The sequence below is a fragment of the Xiphias gladius genome, chromosome 4 (assembly GCF_016859285.1).
Source record: "Xiphias gladius isolate SHS-SW01 ecotype Sanya breed wild chromosome 4, ASM1685928v1, whole genome shotgun sequence".
Lineage (NCBI taxonomy): Eukaryota > Metazoa > Chordata > Actinopteri > Istiophoriformes > Xiphiidae > Xiphias > Xiphias gladius.
Window position 1 is genome coordinate 1,275,040 of NC_053403.1, and position 17,181 is coordinate 1,292,220.

General features: G+C 42.9%; 1 protein-coding gene across 8 annotated transcripts in view; it reads right to left on the reverse strand.

Annotated features, from left to right (window-relative positions):
* adgrg6 (adhesion G protein-coupled receptor G6) overlaps positions 1-17,181 on the reverse strand; it is a 101,200-nt gene that overhangs the window by 47,119 nt on the left and 36,900 nt on the right. For 6 of the 8 annotated variants that reach the window (XM_040125075.1, XM_040125079.1, XM_040125072.1 and 3 more), the window contains 3 exons: positions 15,431-15,604; positions 11,923-11,970; positions 2,583-2,648 (listed from right to left, as the gene is read on the reverse strand). In XM_040125075.1, coding sequence (XP_039981009.1) covers positions 2,583-2,648; positions 11,923-11,970; positions 15,431-15,604 — 288 coding nt within the window. The remainder of the gene's footprint in view (positions 1-2,582; positions 2,649-11,922; positions 11,971-15,430; positions 15,605-17,181) is intronic. The other 2 variants (XM_040125077.1, XM_040125073.1) reach the window with 1 other exon arrangement.

Sequence of the window (17,181 nt, forward strand, 5' to 3'; positions counted from 1 at the left end):
GCTGTGGTCTGTGCGTGGTCAGTATTCTTGTTCTAATGGTTTTGGCTTGGCGGAAAGGGTCTCGTCGCTGCAGCTGAACAGCACCCTGGAGTGGTTTTCTTTTAAAAACTCTGGTTCCTTCACATATAATCCTCTCAGGACACAGACAGGTCATTTAGAGAAAATGCCATTAACAGAGCATGCCTGGGGTTCTTTTCCACATTTTTCTCCCCTTCTCAAGCCAAGTCACTCTTATTTGCAGAGCCCAAAATCACAAATCAAAAGGGCTTTATACAAGGGCTGTACAACATATGACACTTTCTATCCTTAGACAATAAGGAAAAACATTTCCACAAACATTTCCACTTTTTCATTTTTAAGTACAATTCCACGTTTTTTAATGCACATGTTGAAATTTTGCATCAAAACCTGAGTGAAAAAATTCAGAAAAAAGGGAAAATATTCAGAAAAGCTTTTAAGCTTGGCTGAGGTGGAAAAGTTGCTTTAAGAATGGAAAAAGTGCAATGGAAACAGACTGAGTGACTAAACGCTGACGAACACCAATCACGCGACTTACATGTAACTCGTCACCTCCAGTGAAGAGAGGAAACCATCAGGTCTGTGAGGAGCCGTGAGGAGACCGGAACCTTCCTCACATTAACACATGAAACCAACAGAAACGTCAGGTTTCCATCACGTTCTCCACACGGTTTTTTCCATCGTCTGAGCTTTGACTGCAGCTCATCTAACGACCTCGTCTCGCCGTGTCCTCTTCTTCTGTGGTGGTTTAATGGCAGCGATTGGACAATCAGCTCAACCGGCTGATTATCTCCATGAAACAACTCCTACTGTTCACGTAACTGTAATGGATGGAAACTTTTGCATTTTCTTTTTTGCCAATTTTCTGGAAATTCAGTTAAAATTTGCATTAAATTTGGATGAAAATATGTCGCAATTTCCCAGAGCACAAGATGACATCTTCAGATTGCTTTTTCTGTTCAACCAATCAACAATAATCTGTTTATAACGATATAAAACGGTGAAAAGCAGTAAATCCCAACAGTTCAGAAGCTAAAGTGAGCAACTGTTTTACAGTTCAAGTAACTTACTGAATAACTGACAAATGTTGCCTCTCTTTTTTTTCTTTCTAATTTTTCTCATCTTTCTTGCTCCAGTTGTTTCTCCCTTTATTCTTCTCTAAACTCTTCAGACCAGTTTGACAGTATTTGGGAAAGTTCGGAGGCCTTTGGGAATGTAGAGGTTCTGTGAACCAAACCCAAGTATGGTTGAGGTTAGGGAGTTCCTCTCAACGAGACATCCAAAATTCATTTCAGGAGTTAAACAGCTTTTGGGGGTTCAGGAAAACTTGGGGGCACTGGGACTTTAAAGGATTCTTAACAAGGTACACAGAGCAGAGGCTCCGTTCACCTGTATTAAATAGGTATGTTTTTCACGGAGGAAAAGCGTAGTCATATACATCATTCTTGGCTGTAAGGTAGAGGGTTCCAAACCCTGTGCACTTCAGTGAATAATTCAAGGTATGAGCACTGTCTGGGTTTATTTCCCAGCAGGGTCGCTCATGGCAATAATGCACCACTGGTACCTGAAGATGCCTTGGGCAACACTTGTCCCCAAAACTTTTATGCTCAAAAGTACCTGAAATATACTGTTTGGCTTAGACATTCATGTATATAGTCATGGAAGTGAAATAAGATTAATTCCTCAACACTACGTAACTGTAGAAGATATATTAACAATTGATGCACTGAGCTCAATCTCAATCCCCAAACTGCCAGAAGGTGCAAGGAGTAGCAGCTGTGGTTGACAGACAACGGAGTCCAGGCAAAAAATGGATATGTTCAGAAAATATCTGACAGCCTGCAATGCTGTTCGCAGATCGATGAAACATAAATGAAAGAATTCTGCAAAGGCTGTCAGTTCGGTGCCAGCCCACTGTTCCTCGTGAGTGCTCATTCGGAGATTTTGAGGTCAAAGGACATCTAGACAACTTGGTTAAAACTGGGCCAGACCGGTTTGAAAAGGTAACGTTTTATTTGGTGCTCTTCACACCAAACACGTTTGATTTGGTTCAAAGGAACTGGTGCATCTGTCCGCTCGGTCTGATTTGTTTGGGCCGGTGTGAAAGCTTTTAATCAATAAAGGCATCAGGTTCAGTAAAGTACAGCGTGACCTACTGTTGGTCACCAAGATGCATTTTCCCCACGTTGGTGCATGTAGCGCTGATGATGCAGGATGATGAGTTATTCCACAGGAGTGTAATGAGTTAGTTTGTACACAAAACAGACCACAGGTAAAAGGTAGAAAATGCGTATTTCTTTTCTTGGTCCAGCTCGAATAACCAACAACAGGTGTGAAAGTGACTGTAGACACCTTTTTAAATGGAGAACATTTTAATTGGGAGCAAGTGAGATACGATTATACTTCTTAGTTTGTCACAAAGGAAAAAACGAAGAAAACCTCACCCAAACTGTTTTACTCTGCAGTGAATAAGAGGAGGCGCAGTTATCATCAGCCTTCATGTTATTTTTTACCACCAGTTGCAGAGCCAGTGTTCCCAATGGAGGTGTGTTTATTTTTCCTACCTGGGCAGCCCAGTCCAGGGGAGTCACAGCTGGTAGTGAGTGGTGTGTTGCTGGACGGGGAGACACCTTTGGGGGAGGGGAGGGAAGATTAAAAACAGACAGGTTAAAACAATCTGGGGACATGGTTTTAATTCTGAGACAGGTTAGCAGGAGAAGCAATGAATTCCCCCAGTGAGACATTAATTCTGACGCTTCCAGACACAGTTTTGGAGGATGATGCAGCAGTGAACTGTGTTTAGAAAATTAAACAACATATCTGAGGATACTTGGGTGGTTTTACATTGTGTTCATAAATGGCAGGATACATGTGTTTGAAAAAAATCCCCCACATGCTTTGTGTGACTGACAGTGCTCCCTCACTGGTGGTTTCTGGGCTGATCCTCAGACTAAACTACCAAAAGTCAGAGATGTGGGCAGCTTTTCCGAGGTTGGGAACCAGACTAGATTATTTTAGCTCCCGAATGCAGCCATGGAGGATTCTTCTATAAGAATTTAACTTTAGAACAAGAAGTAAAAGACGTAAGAGAAGAAAGAAAGGTTTTATCCCCTAATCCTCGCCACTTTAAATCCTAATTAATAATTGAAGTAGAATTGATGTATTGAACTTTAGTTTGTGATGTGCACAACCACACGTTTATTGAAGTACTAAGATGCCTTTAAATGTCAGTGAGGTGGCAACATTTTTATGTTGACCTAAATAAGCACACAATTTCCATAACATGGTATTATGGCACCAAAAATTTATATTAAATTAACTCTTTCTTGCTTTCCGCAAAAAGCAGGTAGCAGCTGTGTCGAATGCGAACATTACCTGGACTTCAATGCTGCCTCTAGTTTTTGCTGTAACGGGACAAACACTCGTACGATCATGCATCCATCCATCTCACTCCTGGTCTGCTTTGTGATGAATTGGAGCCTATCCCAGCATGCAATGGACGAGAGGCGGGGAACACCCCGAATTGATTGCCAGCCTGGAAATACGATAATCCACCTCTCAAAGTGTTTACTGGGTGAACAAGAATCCTCTGGCACTTTACCTTCAAGAAAGTTTCCCACACTAGTTTTTGATAGCCTGCAGATTTCCAAACAATCAGACAGAGATCGGATACTTGCAGGAGTCAAACGCCTGATGTTTTATTTCTGGGACAGTCTGTCCAACCAACTGTGCGCGGACAGCAGCGGCGGCCAAAAATCGAGCTCTCCTCAAGTACTTTGGCCATTTAAAGTGTAATCCTGAGCCGGGCCTGGCCCACACATACTGACTGTCCGCAGGCCTTCAGAGGGAGGGGGAGAACCGGCAGGCAGAGGAAGCACAGTGTTCGTCCACGCGCACACAAGGAATGTGTTTGAGAGCCTGTCAGCAAATCATCGCAGTGATCAGCCGAGAGAGAAAGCAGAAATTCAGGAATGGTGGATGGCATGTGGTTCACAAGAGGTGAGGGGGGCGGAGGACTGTGCCCAGTCACAACCCCCCCCCACATCTCTCTCTTACTTTTTCTTCACCTCTTGTGCTTTGTCCTTCTCTTTTGACTTTCGCTTCTTCTTCTCCAAACCTCCCTCTCTCTTTGTCTTTGCCTCTCTCCTCCCTCCTTCAAACATTTGTTCTTCTCTCTTCCTCCCTCCCCGGATTTTCTACTTTTTCCTCCACCTCTCTGTGCCCCTCTCCCACTTTTTCACCTCTTTGTCTTCACCTCCCTCTTCCCTCAAACTCCTTCTGTTCCTCCAATGTCCTCTCTTTCTTTCACTTACTAATCCTCCCTTGAATCTCATTTCCCCCCTCTTTTCTTTGTCTCTCTCTCGTCTTTACTTCTTTTTCTTTCTTTGCATATTTCTCTCTTCCTCTTCATCTTTTTGCGCCCTGCTCTTCCCCTGCTACAGTACGCTACATGGCCGACAGTACGTGGACGGATACATTCTCTGGGGCACCTTTGAGGGGAGAGTGAGGGGGAATGAACGGGGGACGCTGCGATAACAGCATATGGTATATATCTTGTTTTTTCTGGTTATAATGATCTTTATGTAAAAGAGGTTAAAGTGTTACTGATTCAACCAGCTGCTTGCAGATTGCAATATACACTATACGGCCAAAAGTATACGGACACACCTGTCCACATAATTTAGTGTTCTGTTGGTGTGGGTCGGTTTTTCCTGGGCCCCCGCTAAAGCGTGCAACGACATCTTCGGCAACAGTGTTCTTCTCTCGCAATGTCACCTTTCCTTTTTCAACATGACAACGTCCCTTCGCACAAAGCCAGCTCCATAAAGAAGCGGTTTTCCCGCTTTGGCGAGGAAGAAGTTGACTGGTCAACCCCATCCAGCACTTCCTGGATGAACTGGAACGCCGACCGCGAGCCAGACCTTATCACCTCAATAACGCGCCGGTGTCTGGATGGGAGCTAATACCCGCGGCCAGGTTCAACATCTGGTGGAGAGACTGAAACCAGGAGAGTGGAATGTTCAGGTGTCCACATACTTTGTCCATGTCCATGCATTCTATTTTCCTCTACTCCCCTGTTTTCTCTCTCCCTCTCCTCCAGACTCTGCCAGCTCTAAATCCGTCGAACAGCATGTTGTGATCAGGCAAAACGAATTCAGCTCTCTGCAGCTCTGCCGGCCCACTGAGACCAGGAGAGCATTTGCAAGGAGACAAGCAAACATTTCCAAGATTGTACCGTTATTCTTGCAAAAATCATTCACACCCATTAAGCTTCCCGACTGAATTTCTGAGACAGAGAATAACTGCAATCAGTAGGAGAAGTCATTCAGTGTCAACTCAAGTGTTCAAAATGCAAATGACTGAAAACTAATATAAAACACATTTTCCCTTTCAGAGTAAATAAAATCATTCTTCCTCTGTATGTCTTTATCAGGGTTTCGCCGTAGTGACAGTAGCTGATGAGCTGTAATTAATGTAATGACTCAACACCCGGCAGCACACTGTAATTCACTGTTATTACTGGAAAAACATGTCTATTATCCGCGGGGAGAGAAGCTGTAACCGTTGGCCCATATTTAGCGGGTTGTGAATGTGGTTCAAAGTTAGATTAATACTCCGCAGCTTTTTCTTGTAAACTAATGGTTGACACTCGCAATAATACAGTAGCATTCTAACCAATATCCAGTTCAATAAAGCTTTTCCATTTGCCATTCCCAACACACTGTGTCTGGTTGGAGTTTACTTGAGTGTCTCTTTGCGGTCTGGCGAGGCCGTGGATGAATCAAAGGTACCTGTGGAGATCTTGACCACCAGTAGGGCTAAGGAGTGAGTGGGTCCCCGTTGAATGTAAACATAACTTGACTCCGGCAGAGTCGAATCTCTCTTTTAACTATCCAATTACTTTCTGGGAGAGACGCAAGACCACACATTTACAGGATCATTTTTCATTGTGTAGACAACATCTAGGTTTAAGTTTTGTGCGTCTCGAGGGGCAATAAAACATACAATTATCTAAACGTAGTCGTCTGATTGATCTTGAATTGAGTCTGGAGCCAGCGTTTTACGTCATAAATCTTACGGCTGAATCTGAGCTCGCAGAATAAAGTCTGGCTACGAGAGGCGAGTCGGACGCAACGAGAGGTTCATCCACGTCTTTCACACAAAGAGTCAACAAACGAGGAGGAGGAGGGATGACCAGACAAAGAAAGGAATGCTACCAACAGACACCACACATCCACTGATTTCAACACTGAGCAAAAAGCAAAGAGCAGGCAGTCTTTTCCCGGTGTTAATAACAAGTCTAAAGAAAAAGAAAAAGACGAACATCTACGGTTAATAAAAAGGCAAACAATAACTGCAAGTCTGTGACAGGACACAAGCTCAGGGCTTCTGCACGAAAGTCCGATGTACTACGCCTCCCATCCACACCAATTATAAGTGTGATTCCTGTGGATACAACGTTGTTTTGACGTATTTAGAAATGCGAAAAAGAAAAATTCAACGAGGGGCTCTTCTCACCCGTGGGACGCTTTGACATTGGTAGTGCTGCCGTAGGTGTGTTTTGGTCCGTACCGGACTCGGCCTTCACACAACCCTGACGAATGATACATGGCGTGAAAGCTCTAAGTCTCCTCACTCTATTTGTGCAAAGCATTTCAGGAATCTTAGCGCGCATCACTACCCACATCACTGCCACAGCTGTTGGCACAGGACTGGTTTGGATTTGCGGCTCCAGAGTGTTCTCCACACAAAACGTCCAACTACAGGCCTTAGATCCCGTTTTTAGTCCAAATAAAGAGGCGAGGACAAAAACCTTACATTTCTACCATGTCAGTGCCTTTTATTTTGGGTGCATAATTTTTTGGTCTTGCACACTGAACTTCTCTGTTAGTTGGAACTCAAACCAAAATGGAGCCGGCTCTCGGACGCCAACCGTGCCAACCAGTGATTAGAGGTTTAGTGGTTTGATTCCTGACATAAACAGATTGTTCTTACAATTACACTACTCAGTGCACAGTTGGAAACAAACAACGGTTTATCGAGATGATCCAGTCCACTTCATTTGGAGGTCAAACTAGCTGAAATGCTGGTAATAATCTCCAACTGTGTCAGGTCAAAGCTGAAGCAGAAAGTGGTTCTGTTAATTGTGATGGATGTTTACAACATTATGACTGAGAGATGTGATGGACAAAACTACCAAAACAAGACGCAACTTGTAATAAGCTAGAATTGTCCTTTAAGGGAGGATTAAGGGCAGAGACTGACGGGCACCATCACAAAGCGAGTGTGTGTGTGTTCAGGTGTCCATCTTTACCCACTGGCCTCATTAAGAGATGAAAGACGACCTAGTACACACCTAGCAAAGCACACACACGTACGAGGTGTCACAGAAAAGTACACTGCACAATTTGCCTAAGTAGGCACGGACACACACACACACACATATACATAAATAAGCACAGACAACCCCGTTTTCCCTCCCCACACAGACACACACAGAGCTCGGCGGGCGCCCGGAGAAAGCTCTTTCTCCGTTTCTATCAACACCGGCCTCATTACCAGACCAAAGAGGAACATAAAAATGGCTTCAAATGGTCCAGAGCACTTTGGTAGCCTCGTAAAAAGGAAACAGCATCTTCAAGGTAAACAAAATCAAACACACCTCTCCGAGTGGCGAGAAAAATGAGCGTGACACATACTTGGAAGACATGTGATGTACTTTAAAGCGCGGGTGTTGGGTGCAGGGTCTGGATGTCCTGTTAGGGGCTGGAAATCCATTCATAGAGAACGAACACGGATTTCACTTCTACATTTTTTTTAATTCATTCATTAGCAAGTCGCTCCAGGGCCCCAGAACTCCAGGCTCACAGCATGTCAGTTACCTGCACATAGTTTGATTAACTGCAATAAGCTCGGACTTTATTCAACTAAGGCAAGCCCCAGTTTTAAAATGTAGCCTTCAGTCGAATTATTTCGGTTTCTGCTGTACTCTCACGACAAGTCAGGTCTGCTGCGTGCAACTTGACTTTGGAACTCGGAAACGGGTTCGGGGTAAATTAGTGGCCCAGTGGATCTTCGTTCTGCCCCTGATGCGGTTTTTTTTGCTGCAATATTTGCTCGTGGCAACTAAAGCATGATTAACGACTAAGTGGACGCGTTTTCAAAGGCTGTCTCAATATTTAAACAAAACCACAATCTTTCCATAGCCTTAACCAAAGGGTTTTAGTAGAACAATCACACATGGGAATCCCCCCATCACTCGCCCTGACATCCTCTTTTCCGCCTTCTGCCAGCGCTGCTGCCAGAGAAGAACGTCTTTCCTGGATTATGTTCGGTGACAAAGGTTTTTTTTTGCCAATATTTTTAAAATTCTCGCTTTGTACAATTTTAAACATTTTTGGGGATTGCGGGGTAATATTAACAATAACGATAACAATATCAGGGATCGTCCTTTAATGCAGCATACCTGTGTCTATAAAGAGAATGTAGTCGGTGCAGCCACGTTGTATTTTCTATGGCCTCAAAGTATTTATTGATTTTTTTTGATCTTTTGTTTTTTTTGTACTTTTCTTCAGATTCTTCCCAGTTTAGTCATTATCATCATTATACACTTTGCCATTCTTCTCTTGCTCGCAAATCAGAACATACCAAATTAAAATCTGTATAAAAAAATTGTGTCTCCAGGACTTTGGCCAAGCAGGGTATAGGATCGTGATTGTAAACCTCAAAGCCATTAGAGAGAAAAACAATAGTAAGCTTCCATTACTGAAGCATGGAAAATGTAAAAGTTTGTGAGCTCTGAGGCTGTAAAATCATCTGTCAAAATACCACCGGCTTCAAATGTGACCTCATCTGATCCTTCCCAGAGCTCTGTAAACTTCCAAAGAGTGAAACACAACATTTCACTCAGACCATCCCCGAAGTGTTTGATTCCTGGACCACTCCGTTTACCTTCTTTGTGTCTGCGCACCTGACATTTACGTCAATGTACCCGAATCTGCCTGTGGCCTGTATCTGAACCTTCTGCTCCTGCACTCTCTGCACAAAAACCTGTGCACTGTCGGTGACATCGGATTATTTTTGATCTCTGACGTCTGTGAACTCGCAGTCAGTACATCACCTTTTGTTTTACCACAATAATCCTCTGTTTCTGTTCCCCGCTGCTGCAGTTACCCAGTCTCCCTGCAGGGATCAAGTACGTTCATCTGATCCTTCTTCATTGCGAATTGTGTAACCAATGCATCCCACGCAAGATGTGTCGGTCTAATATTTTGCCATATTATAATATATTTAGGCCTAAAGCTAATGATTATTATCATTATCAGTTAATCCACTCATCAAGTTCCCCGAACCCACGGCGGTGCCCGAGTGGCCGGCCAACTGAAAACTGGGCATCCCTCATTCATCCTGTGTCCATAGTTGGCAGCTGCATGAATTTGATATAGTAAAGGTGTATCTAGTTTATCTAACTGTGGGTTACCTATTCATAGCCTATCAAGTCTAGGTTGATACAGTGTTCACTACACATTAATCTACAGCATGTTTTGACTTTGGAGAAGGTGGAACCAGAGAATGATCGACGTTTTCACTGGATAAATACCAAACCATTAACTGATGATCAAAATTCTTTTTCCAGCACATTAATAATCTAAGTACTTTAGCACTAGATCTCTCGCTTCACTTGTTACACGTGGCATGATTGGTGATCTCAGTGTATCTGGGAAGGCTGCAGACATCCACCATCGGCCCTTTGCACTGGCCGGGGCTCGTAACAGAGGTGTGCGTCCACGTCTGAGACAGTGCCTGTGTGTGTTTGCATGCATTCAGGCTGTGTGTCTGAGCTGTGCTGTGCAGAGTCTCCTTAATGGGAACAGAACTGTGAAGCTCTAACCTGCCGCCGACCCTCAACACTACAGCCACAAACCTGCTGCTGCTGCCTGTGGAAACTCCAGACCTGCTTGCAGAACTCACTGAAATTTGATTTTAGTCTTTACTTGTCTGTCTTAATGGTTCATATTTAACCACTGAATATTTTCCCTGAGGCTTTAAACAAATGAGATACTGTACATCAAATGTCTTCATTCCTGTCTCAAATAATTATGCCTGATCATACTGACGCTTGAACGAAAAAAGAAAAGAAACTGTGGAAAAAGAACTGTCAAGAATGTTGTCTTGAAGCTGTACATCCATTTAGTGACACTACAAGTGCGTAAGACAGGATGAAAACCAGATAACCCAAAATACAAGGCCATGCTAGCTATCGCGCCGGCGTCTCAAACAGAGTTGCCAAAGTACACAAAGTAACTGACATGCGCCTGACTAAACCGTACCCTCCCCGATCACGATCCCTTCACATACATATGCATCTGCTCAGAGGCTGCAGGGTTAGCTGCAGTGCAGCACCCGTGTGGAAAAAGCCCACCTGTCGGAGATCAAACCAGCAGCCTTTCCGTTATTGGTTGGTTGATCAGCGATAAACCGATTCCATTCGTTTCTGAATCGGTCAAACATTTGTTAGAGCTGGAGTCTTGCCAAAAAAAAAAAAGAAAGAAGGAAACATTCTGACTCTCACATAGATAAACAGGAACTAAATTTTTAAAAAAGGAGAAACCTAAATAGATTCCACAACAAAATCAAAAAGACAGAATCCAGGACGGTGGTTGCAGTGCCGTCTCAGATTTTGTTCAAAGTTGGTCTATATAATATTTGGGTCCCAAAAATAAGGCCTGTAGAATATTTTGTTCATTTTTTTTTTGGCCCCTTGATATTTTTTAATTGTTACACTGTCATAAACACCTCATGTTTGGGCATTAATGTCTTGAAAAGTATCGTTCCTAACCTCATCAAACTGGAAGACAAATACGTTCTCAGGCGTTCTCAGTCATCTAGGGCCTTATCAAAATAAAGTGGAATACAGTACAGGCTTTTAATGGTTTCGGCAAACAGAAAACATGTCTGTCTTCCATCCTACACCATCCTCACCTTCCTGGTGAGGCTAGAAACATTACCTTACAAGATATGATTGCTCAAACATGGCCTCCCAGATAAGGTGTTTTTGAGGCTATAAAAAAGAAGGAACATCAAGGGCTGAAAAAATACGAACATGTAAGATTTGAACAGAAATGTTCTACAGACCTCGGTTTTGGGTCCCATTCATGATATACACAAGGTCCGATCAAACTCTGACATGGTGCCAGAACAACCCTGTCTGATTTGACACGGAACGACGCTGCTATCAAACAGCAAAACCTATCGATAGTCGGTGTCTCTATATTGAGAGCAACCGCGCAGACATGATCCGGTATTATTCACCTCTGCTGATAATAATGTATAATGTCACAATCCAGCCGTCAGCCTGTCAGCAATAACTCCGGGGCCACGTCGCTGAATTATGAATTCAAAAGCGGCCTACAGCACTCTGACGGCAAGAGTTTCTCTGACTGAGAGTTTATTGGCGATGTTCACTGCACCCGTGTCATCTGCATCCACGTGGACCGAGTGCGTGCACCAGGACGACCAGGACACAGTGACCCGCGTCACTGCCGAACGCTCGATACGTTTCAGACCATCTGAACCCGATTAGAACCAGATGCCCACTGCCGGCGAAGAGTTGACGACCCCCAACGTGGCCGTCGGAGGCCGCCCCACGGCCCTGTTTAGTATCAGCGTACAAACTCAAGCGGATACCACACAATGTAAAACTCACCCAAGTTATAATGCATTTCAACATTTAATATTTTACATAAAATTTAGTATTAAGCATTTTTTAAAGAGATTATTGCACATTCTCCTGCATGCATCATAGCTCAGGTAGCACAAGCCAAATTACACAAACCCTCGAGGACACGCGCACACAAACACACAGACATACACGTACATTAGCAGCTTGTTAGCAGCACTCACCACTAGTTGGCGCAGCAGTAGTTAAGTGAATGCAATGAGGGTAGCAGACTGTGAAGAGAAGGACAGATTAGTGGATATCAAACACCACCGAACATCAGTTAACAAAAACGTGTGCAGCTGGTCACTTCAGGAAAATACAATATTTAGAGATGTCACATTGATGAGAGGTCAATTAGTCGCTGAAGCGATCAGATAAAAACGGCTACAAAATGAGAGGGCAATTAATTACACAATGACACCAAACAGCTGAGGCCTTTCAACATGTTAAAAGACGAGGTCAAACTGTCAATTACAGTTAATTGATAATCAGCAGAACATAAGCAATCAGTCATTCAAGCAATTATGTCGTTATGGGTTGAACATGGAGGGTCTATCACCGAGACAATCGGTCAGACAAGCACAAGGTGACGGTCGTTTGGAGGTCCGGGAATCAAACAGATCCCTCAGAAACAGAGGGATGTTGCTCACATCAAAAGGCTGAGAAAAGACAAATGATGAGTTTGTTTTTCACGTCCCACAGGTGAATTTGTGTATTCAAATGAAGGCTTCCTGTACAGTATATCGGCATGGGCAGGCATATGTGGGGACGAACTAAAAGAGGATCGGACGCAAGATCTGCCGGGTGCATCAGTGCTACTGAAGCGTCCGTCCCCCGAGTCCGTCAGGGCGCCACTGTCCTCAGATTTGTTTACCAGCAGAAAACTCTCAGCGGGACGTTAGAGACGCGTCTCTCCGAGTGGGTGCGGACTGTCAGATCTGTTAGAGTGAAAGCGTGTCTGGTCTGTGAGACCGACGAGTGACGGACTTGAGAAACCATCCCGAAAACATTGGCGCTGTGGATGGACTATCACTTCTACTGGCCTCTCTTTTATCTATCAGTGCACATGACGCCATGACCCACCAGGCTCACTGAGGAGACATGGGAACTACTTTAACAAGCAGCGTCGGTTTGGCTCATAAAACCACACATTTGAAAGAGGAACGAAGGTGAAAAGCTCCGTTAGCTTGGCAGAGCTACTTTCTACTTTCTCTTAACCAATGGTCCCATACATGCCTTTTCTTTTTTCACTTCTAGAGAAGCGGCTCATATAACTAAGGTTAAACTGAGGTTTTGTTTGAAAGCAGGTGTCTGAATGCTGCTGGCCTATTAAACTAAAAACTATGGTGACTCAGTTGCCACCATATGTTGTCATTGTTATAACATCACGTCTTGTAAAATCATTTAAGTTACTTATTTAGAGAAGGGGGCAGGTAGCCATTAGATTTTTCTTCTCCCTGCCCCCTTTTTGATCATGGGCTGTGTAATATGTCGTTAAATATTATTGCTTATGTTTTGTGTGCAGTTTTGTGTTAGAAGTTTGCACTGAAGTGAATAATAACGGCCAAAACCCATAAAAGAAAAGCCCAATTTTTCTTTGAGAGAATTAAAACACTATAAAAATATATTTTCATGCACGTGCGCACACCATCAGAACAACAAATTATACTCAGACCTAACCTTCTCATCATGTTATTTTATTTGTTATCTTGTATTTTGTTTCACGTCTGGTGCAAATGTCAAATGTCTTTACTTTGTTTTTATGTCATGCTGATTAAGTCCAACTGTGCTGTTTTTCAGTGCAGTAAAAAACAAGACTGACATCAAAGAATTCATTCATACTCTGGTTTATAATGTCTCTCTCTCTCTCGCTCAGCGTGGCTCACTGCAGATAACATTTCAAGTAGAGTAAGAAAAGTGAATTCCCCAGCTGTGGGCCTTTTACTGTGTGTGTGTGTGTGTGTGTGTGTGTGTGTGTGTGTGTGTGTGTGTGTGTGTGAACTAAGTGCAGAATCATGCATTTCTTAAAAACCACTGCAGGTCTCTGAGGCATACAAGCATGCGTACACACACAGACACAGACACAGACACACAGACACACACACACACACACACACACACACACACACACACACACACACACACACACACACACACACACACACACACAGAGGCCCATTCTCCACTGTGTACAGTGTTGGCATGAATTGCACTGAAACCACTGTGGCTAACCTCCTGTGGCTACACACTCATTTAAAGAGCTTTTAAATATGAGGTACTACTCTGTGTTGTACACACTCACACACACACACACACACACAGATACACACACACACACACACACACACACACACACACACACACACACACACACACACACAGTATATACTCTTACACTCTTTTTCATGGATAATACTTAAATATGGTGAGAAAATTGTTGATTATGTAAACTTGGTTTCAGGTTTTAAGTGTGTCTAGAGTGTCTGTGGTCACTTGTGCAAGTATTTGTGTGTGTGTGTTTGTGTGTATGTGCTGGTTTGGATAATAATGTATTTTTGATGCTAATGTTCTAAAAATACTGTAAAAATCTTGCAATAAATGAGCGATTTAAATCTGTTTGAATACAGTACCTGTGTGTGTGTGTGTGTGTGTGTGTGTGTGTGAGAGTGAGTGTGTGTGTGTGTGTGTTTGTGTTTCCGTGCAGGAATTTCACCATGAACTCTCAGTGTATTTTACCAGCCAACTGGGTTTTTAGGACGGAGCAGGAATCAGGACGATGATTGGTCAGCAGCCAAACTGGGTGCTGGAGTCAATTATCTTACCAGCCGCAGTCAAAATTGACCAGAATTGTAATTTTCCACTCTGATAGCAAACAAAGTACAAAGTATTTCAGTCTAAGTTTCTGCACAGCACAGTATTGTGTTGGCTTGTGTGTGTGTGAGAGAGATTGAGATGATACTGCACTTTTGAGACAACAGTTGTGTTTTGTCTCTTTTTGCTTATTTTTATTTACTTGTTTACTTTTATTTATCGGGACCTAATTATTTGCTGCTAGAAATCTGAAATAAACATTCAGTAAAGGTTGCTGTGGATTGTTTCTGATGTTTGGGGTAAGACACACTTTAAAACGCCCTTACTGTTGCAGAGTTAATAATATAGGAGGGATAACTAAGGAGTCTGGACATTTACTCTGACAAGTGACAAATATTTTTCCCCATCCTGTGTTTGGAGCGTTCCGATCATGAAAATGACTTGGTGAACCAGGCAATAGAGAATAACTACCCTAGTACAATTCTGTATTCATTAGTTCAGTATTGATCGGCCTGTTGTCGCTTTATCTGTTTTGTATATTTTCTTGTTTTCAATAAATGACGTGAAAAGATCCAAACCATCAGTGTGCCAGTCCGTCTCTCAGCACTTTCTGATTTTCCTCCTCTGTCTGTGGCTCTCAGCTCCAAGCCCATTGGTTCCTACTAAGGGAACTCTTTGAAAACACCTCACAGATATTTGGTTTCATCTTTTTAAAAAAGTCTCCTTTTTCTAAAACAGCTGCTCGCTGTAGTTTTTAATCAAACAAACGGGAGGAATCAGGGACTCTGTTGGGGACTGTTTTCAGCGGCGGATTAATCCACGTTTGTTGCTCTGGTGAGCACCTGGGGCAGCAGCACACTGATTATTTGCTGTACTCACTGCAGCTGAGCGTGGCGTCGGTCCGGGCCACAGAGGGAGGGATGGTCCAGTATCTATTGTCCCAGTCGATGATGTTCCCCACTCTGTCACAGGTCAACGCTCTGAGCTGCTCCTCTGTCATATCGTAATCCCATAGCCGGAGGTTATAGATGTTCCCGTCAAACCTGTGCCGCCCTGAACACAAAGACAGTCACACAGGCATCACACGTCGTATCCATCCTTTTAATATCTCTGCTTCTCTTAAGACTGTTGCAGCAATGTTGCAAATCCATGCAGGCAGCACGGTTTTACAGTAGGCATGGCAATGTCGGACCTTCAGTGGGTTGAGTGGTCAGTCCAACCCTTTGGTCCGGACCGAAACATCTCAGCAACTACTGGAAGGATTGTCATGAAATTGGATTCAGACATCGATCCCCAGAAGCTGAATTGTAATAGCTCCTTTGACTTTTCATCTAGTGTCATCGTCAGGTCAAAATGTGTCCAATACTTTAAGACGATAAAAATACATACACCGTAATAGAGGCTTTTCATCATATCTCCCAACGTTGATCTATAATGAGTACTTCATAAATCCCCTGTTCCAGCTCTCTCTTCTTGTCTCTTTGTCCAAAATGACCATGTTCTTGAACATTTGTGACTGTGACTATATCTGCAAGTGCCGAAACTTCTGTCTTTCCGAGACTAAAGTTAGTTTTGTTTTAGTGACACAGGATCCATACTATAGCTGCAACAACAATTACTGTGAGTATCGATTCATCTCCAGTTTATTTTCTAGATGAATTTGGTCCGTAAAATGTCAGGGAATACTGAGAAATGCCCATCAAAATTTGCTAAAGCCTGAGTTGACATCATCAAAGTGCTGGTTTTGTCAAACCAAATAAAAATACAAAAACGTTTAGTTTTCCATCATATAAGACAAAGTGAAGCAGCAGGCCCTCACATTTAAAAAGCTGTAACCATTAAGTGTTTGGCATTTTCCAGATTAATTTTCTGTCGATTGACTAATCTACCAATTCAAAGTTTCCAGACCATACCAGTCCCATTCAGCTGGTCCTGTAGTGCACCAGTTCACAAACATTTTGACTTGTGGAGCCTTAAAATGAAGATATGTGTCCTTATGACCAAGCCTGATAATCATTATTCAGTCTGACATAATGTTCCTGCTATCTGTTTTCAGTCTGAGAGGGGTCTATTTGCTCAAACAAGTTAGTAGCGACTTAGTTAGTATGCTGTATCTGTCCCACCAATGTAATTTTCAGTCAACACGGAAGATGTGGTAGAGGTTGCAACGACCAGTTGATTTTATATTTGTTAACTGATGTTGACAAATATAAATATGTCGATTTAACAGTATCTCCGTAAGTCGACTTACAGCAGTTTGTACAGATCTCATCCATGCTTGTTGCCATTTTTCTGTCATTATTTTTATGGCACAACATTGTCCCACCCACAAAGCTCTCAAAGTGGCTTGGCTGTCTCTCTGTTTGGTTGAAACAGTCGTCAATGAGCAAAACACCAGACTTAATGAAATGACGTGAGATGTGGGCAGTGACTCAGAAGTCTGGAAACCCGGCTACTTGTGACCCCTCATTACAGCCAAGGTCTTAATTTAACTTGAAAAATTTGAGCTTTTGTAGAAGCTTTGTTTCAACATTATTTAAATGACTGTATTTGTTTTCATTTTGTTTCTTTTTTCTTTTTGAACCAGATAAGTGACGAGATCAGCAAATCATTGCTTTCTAGTTGGCAAA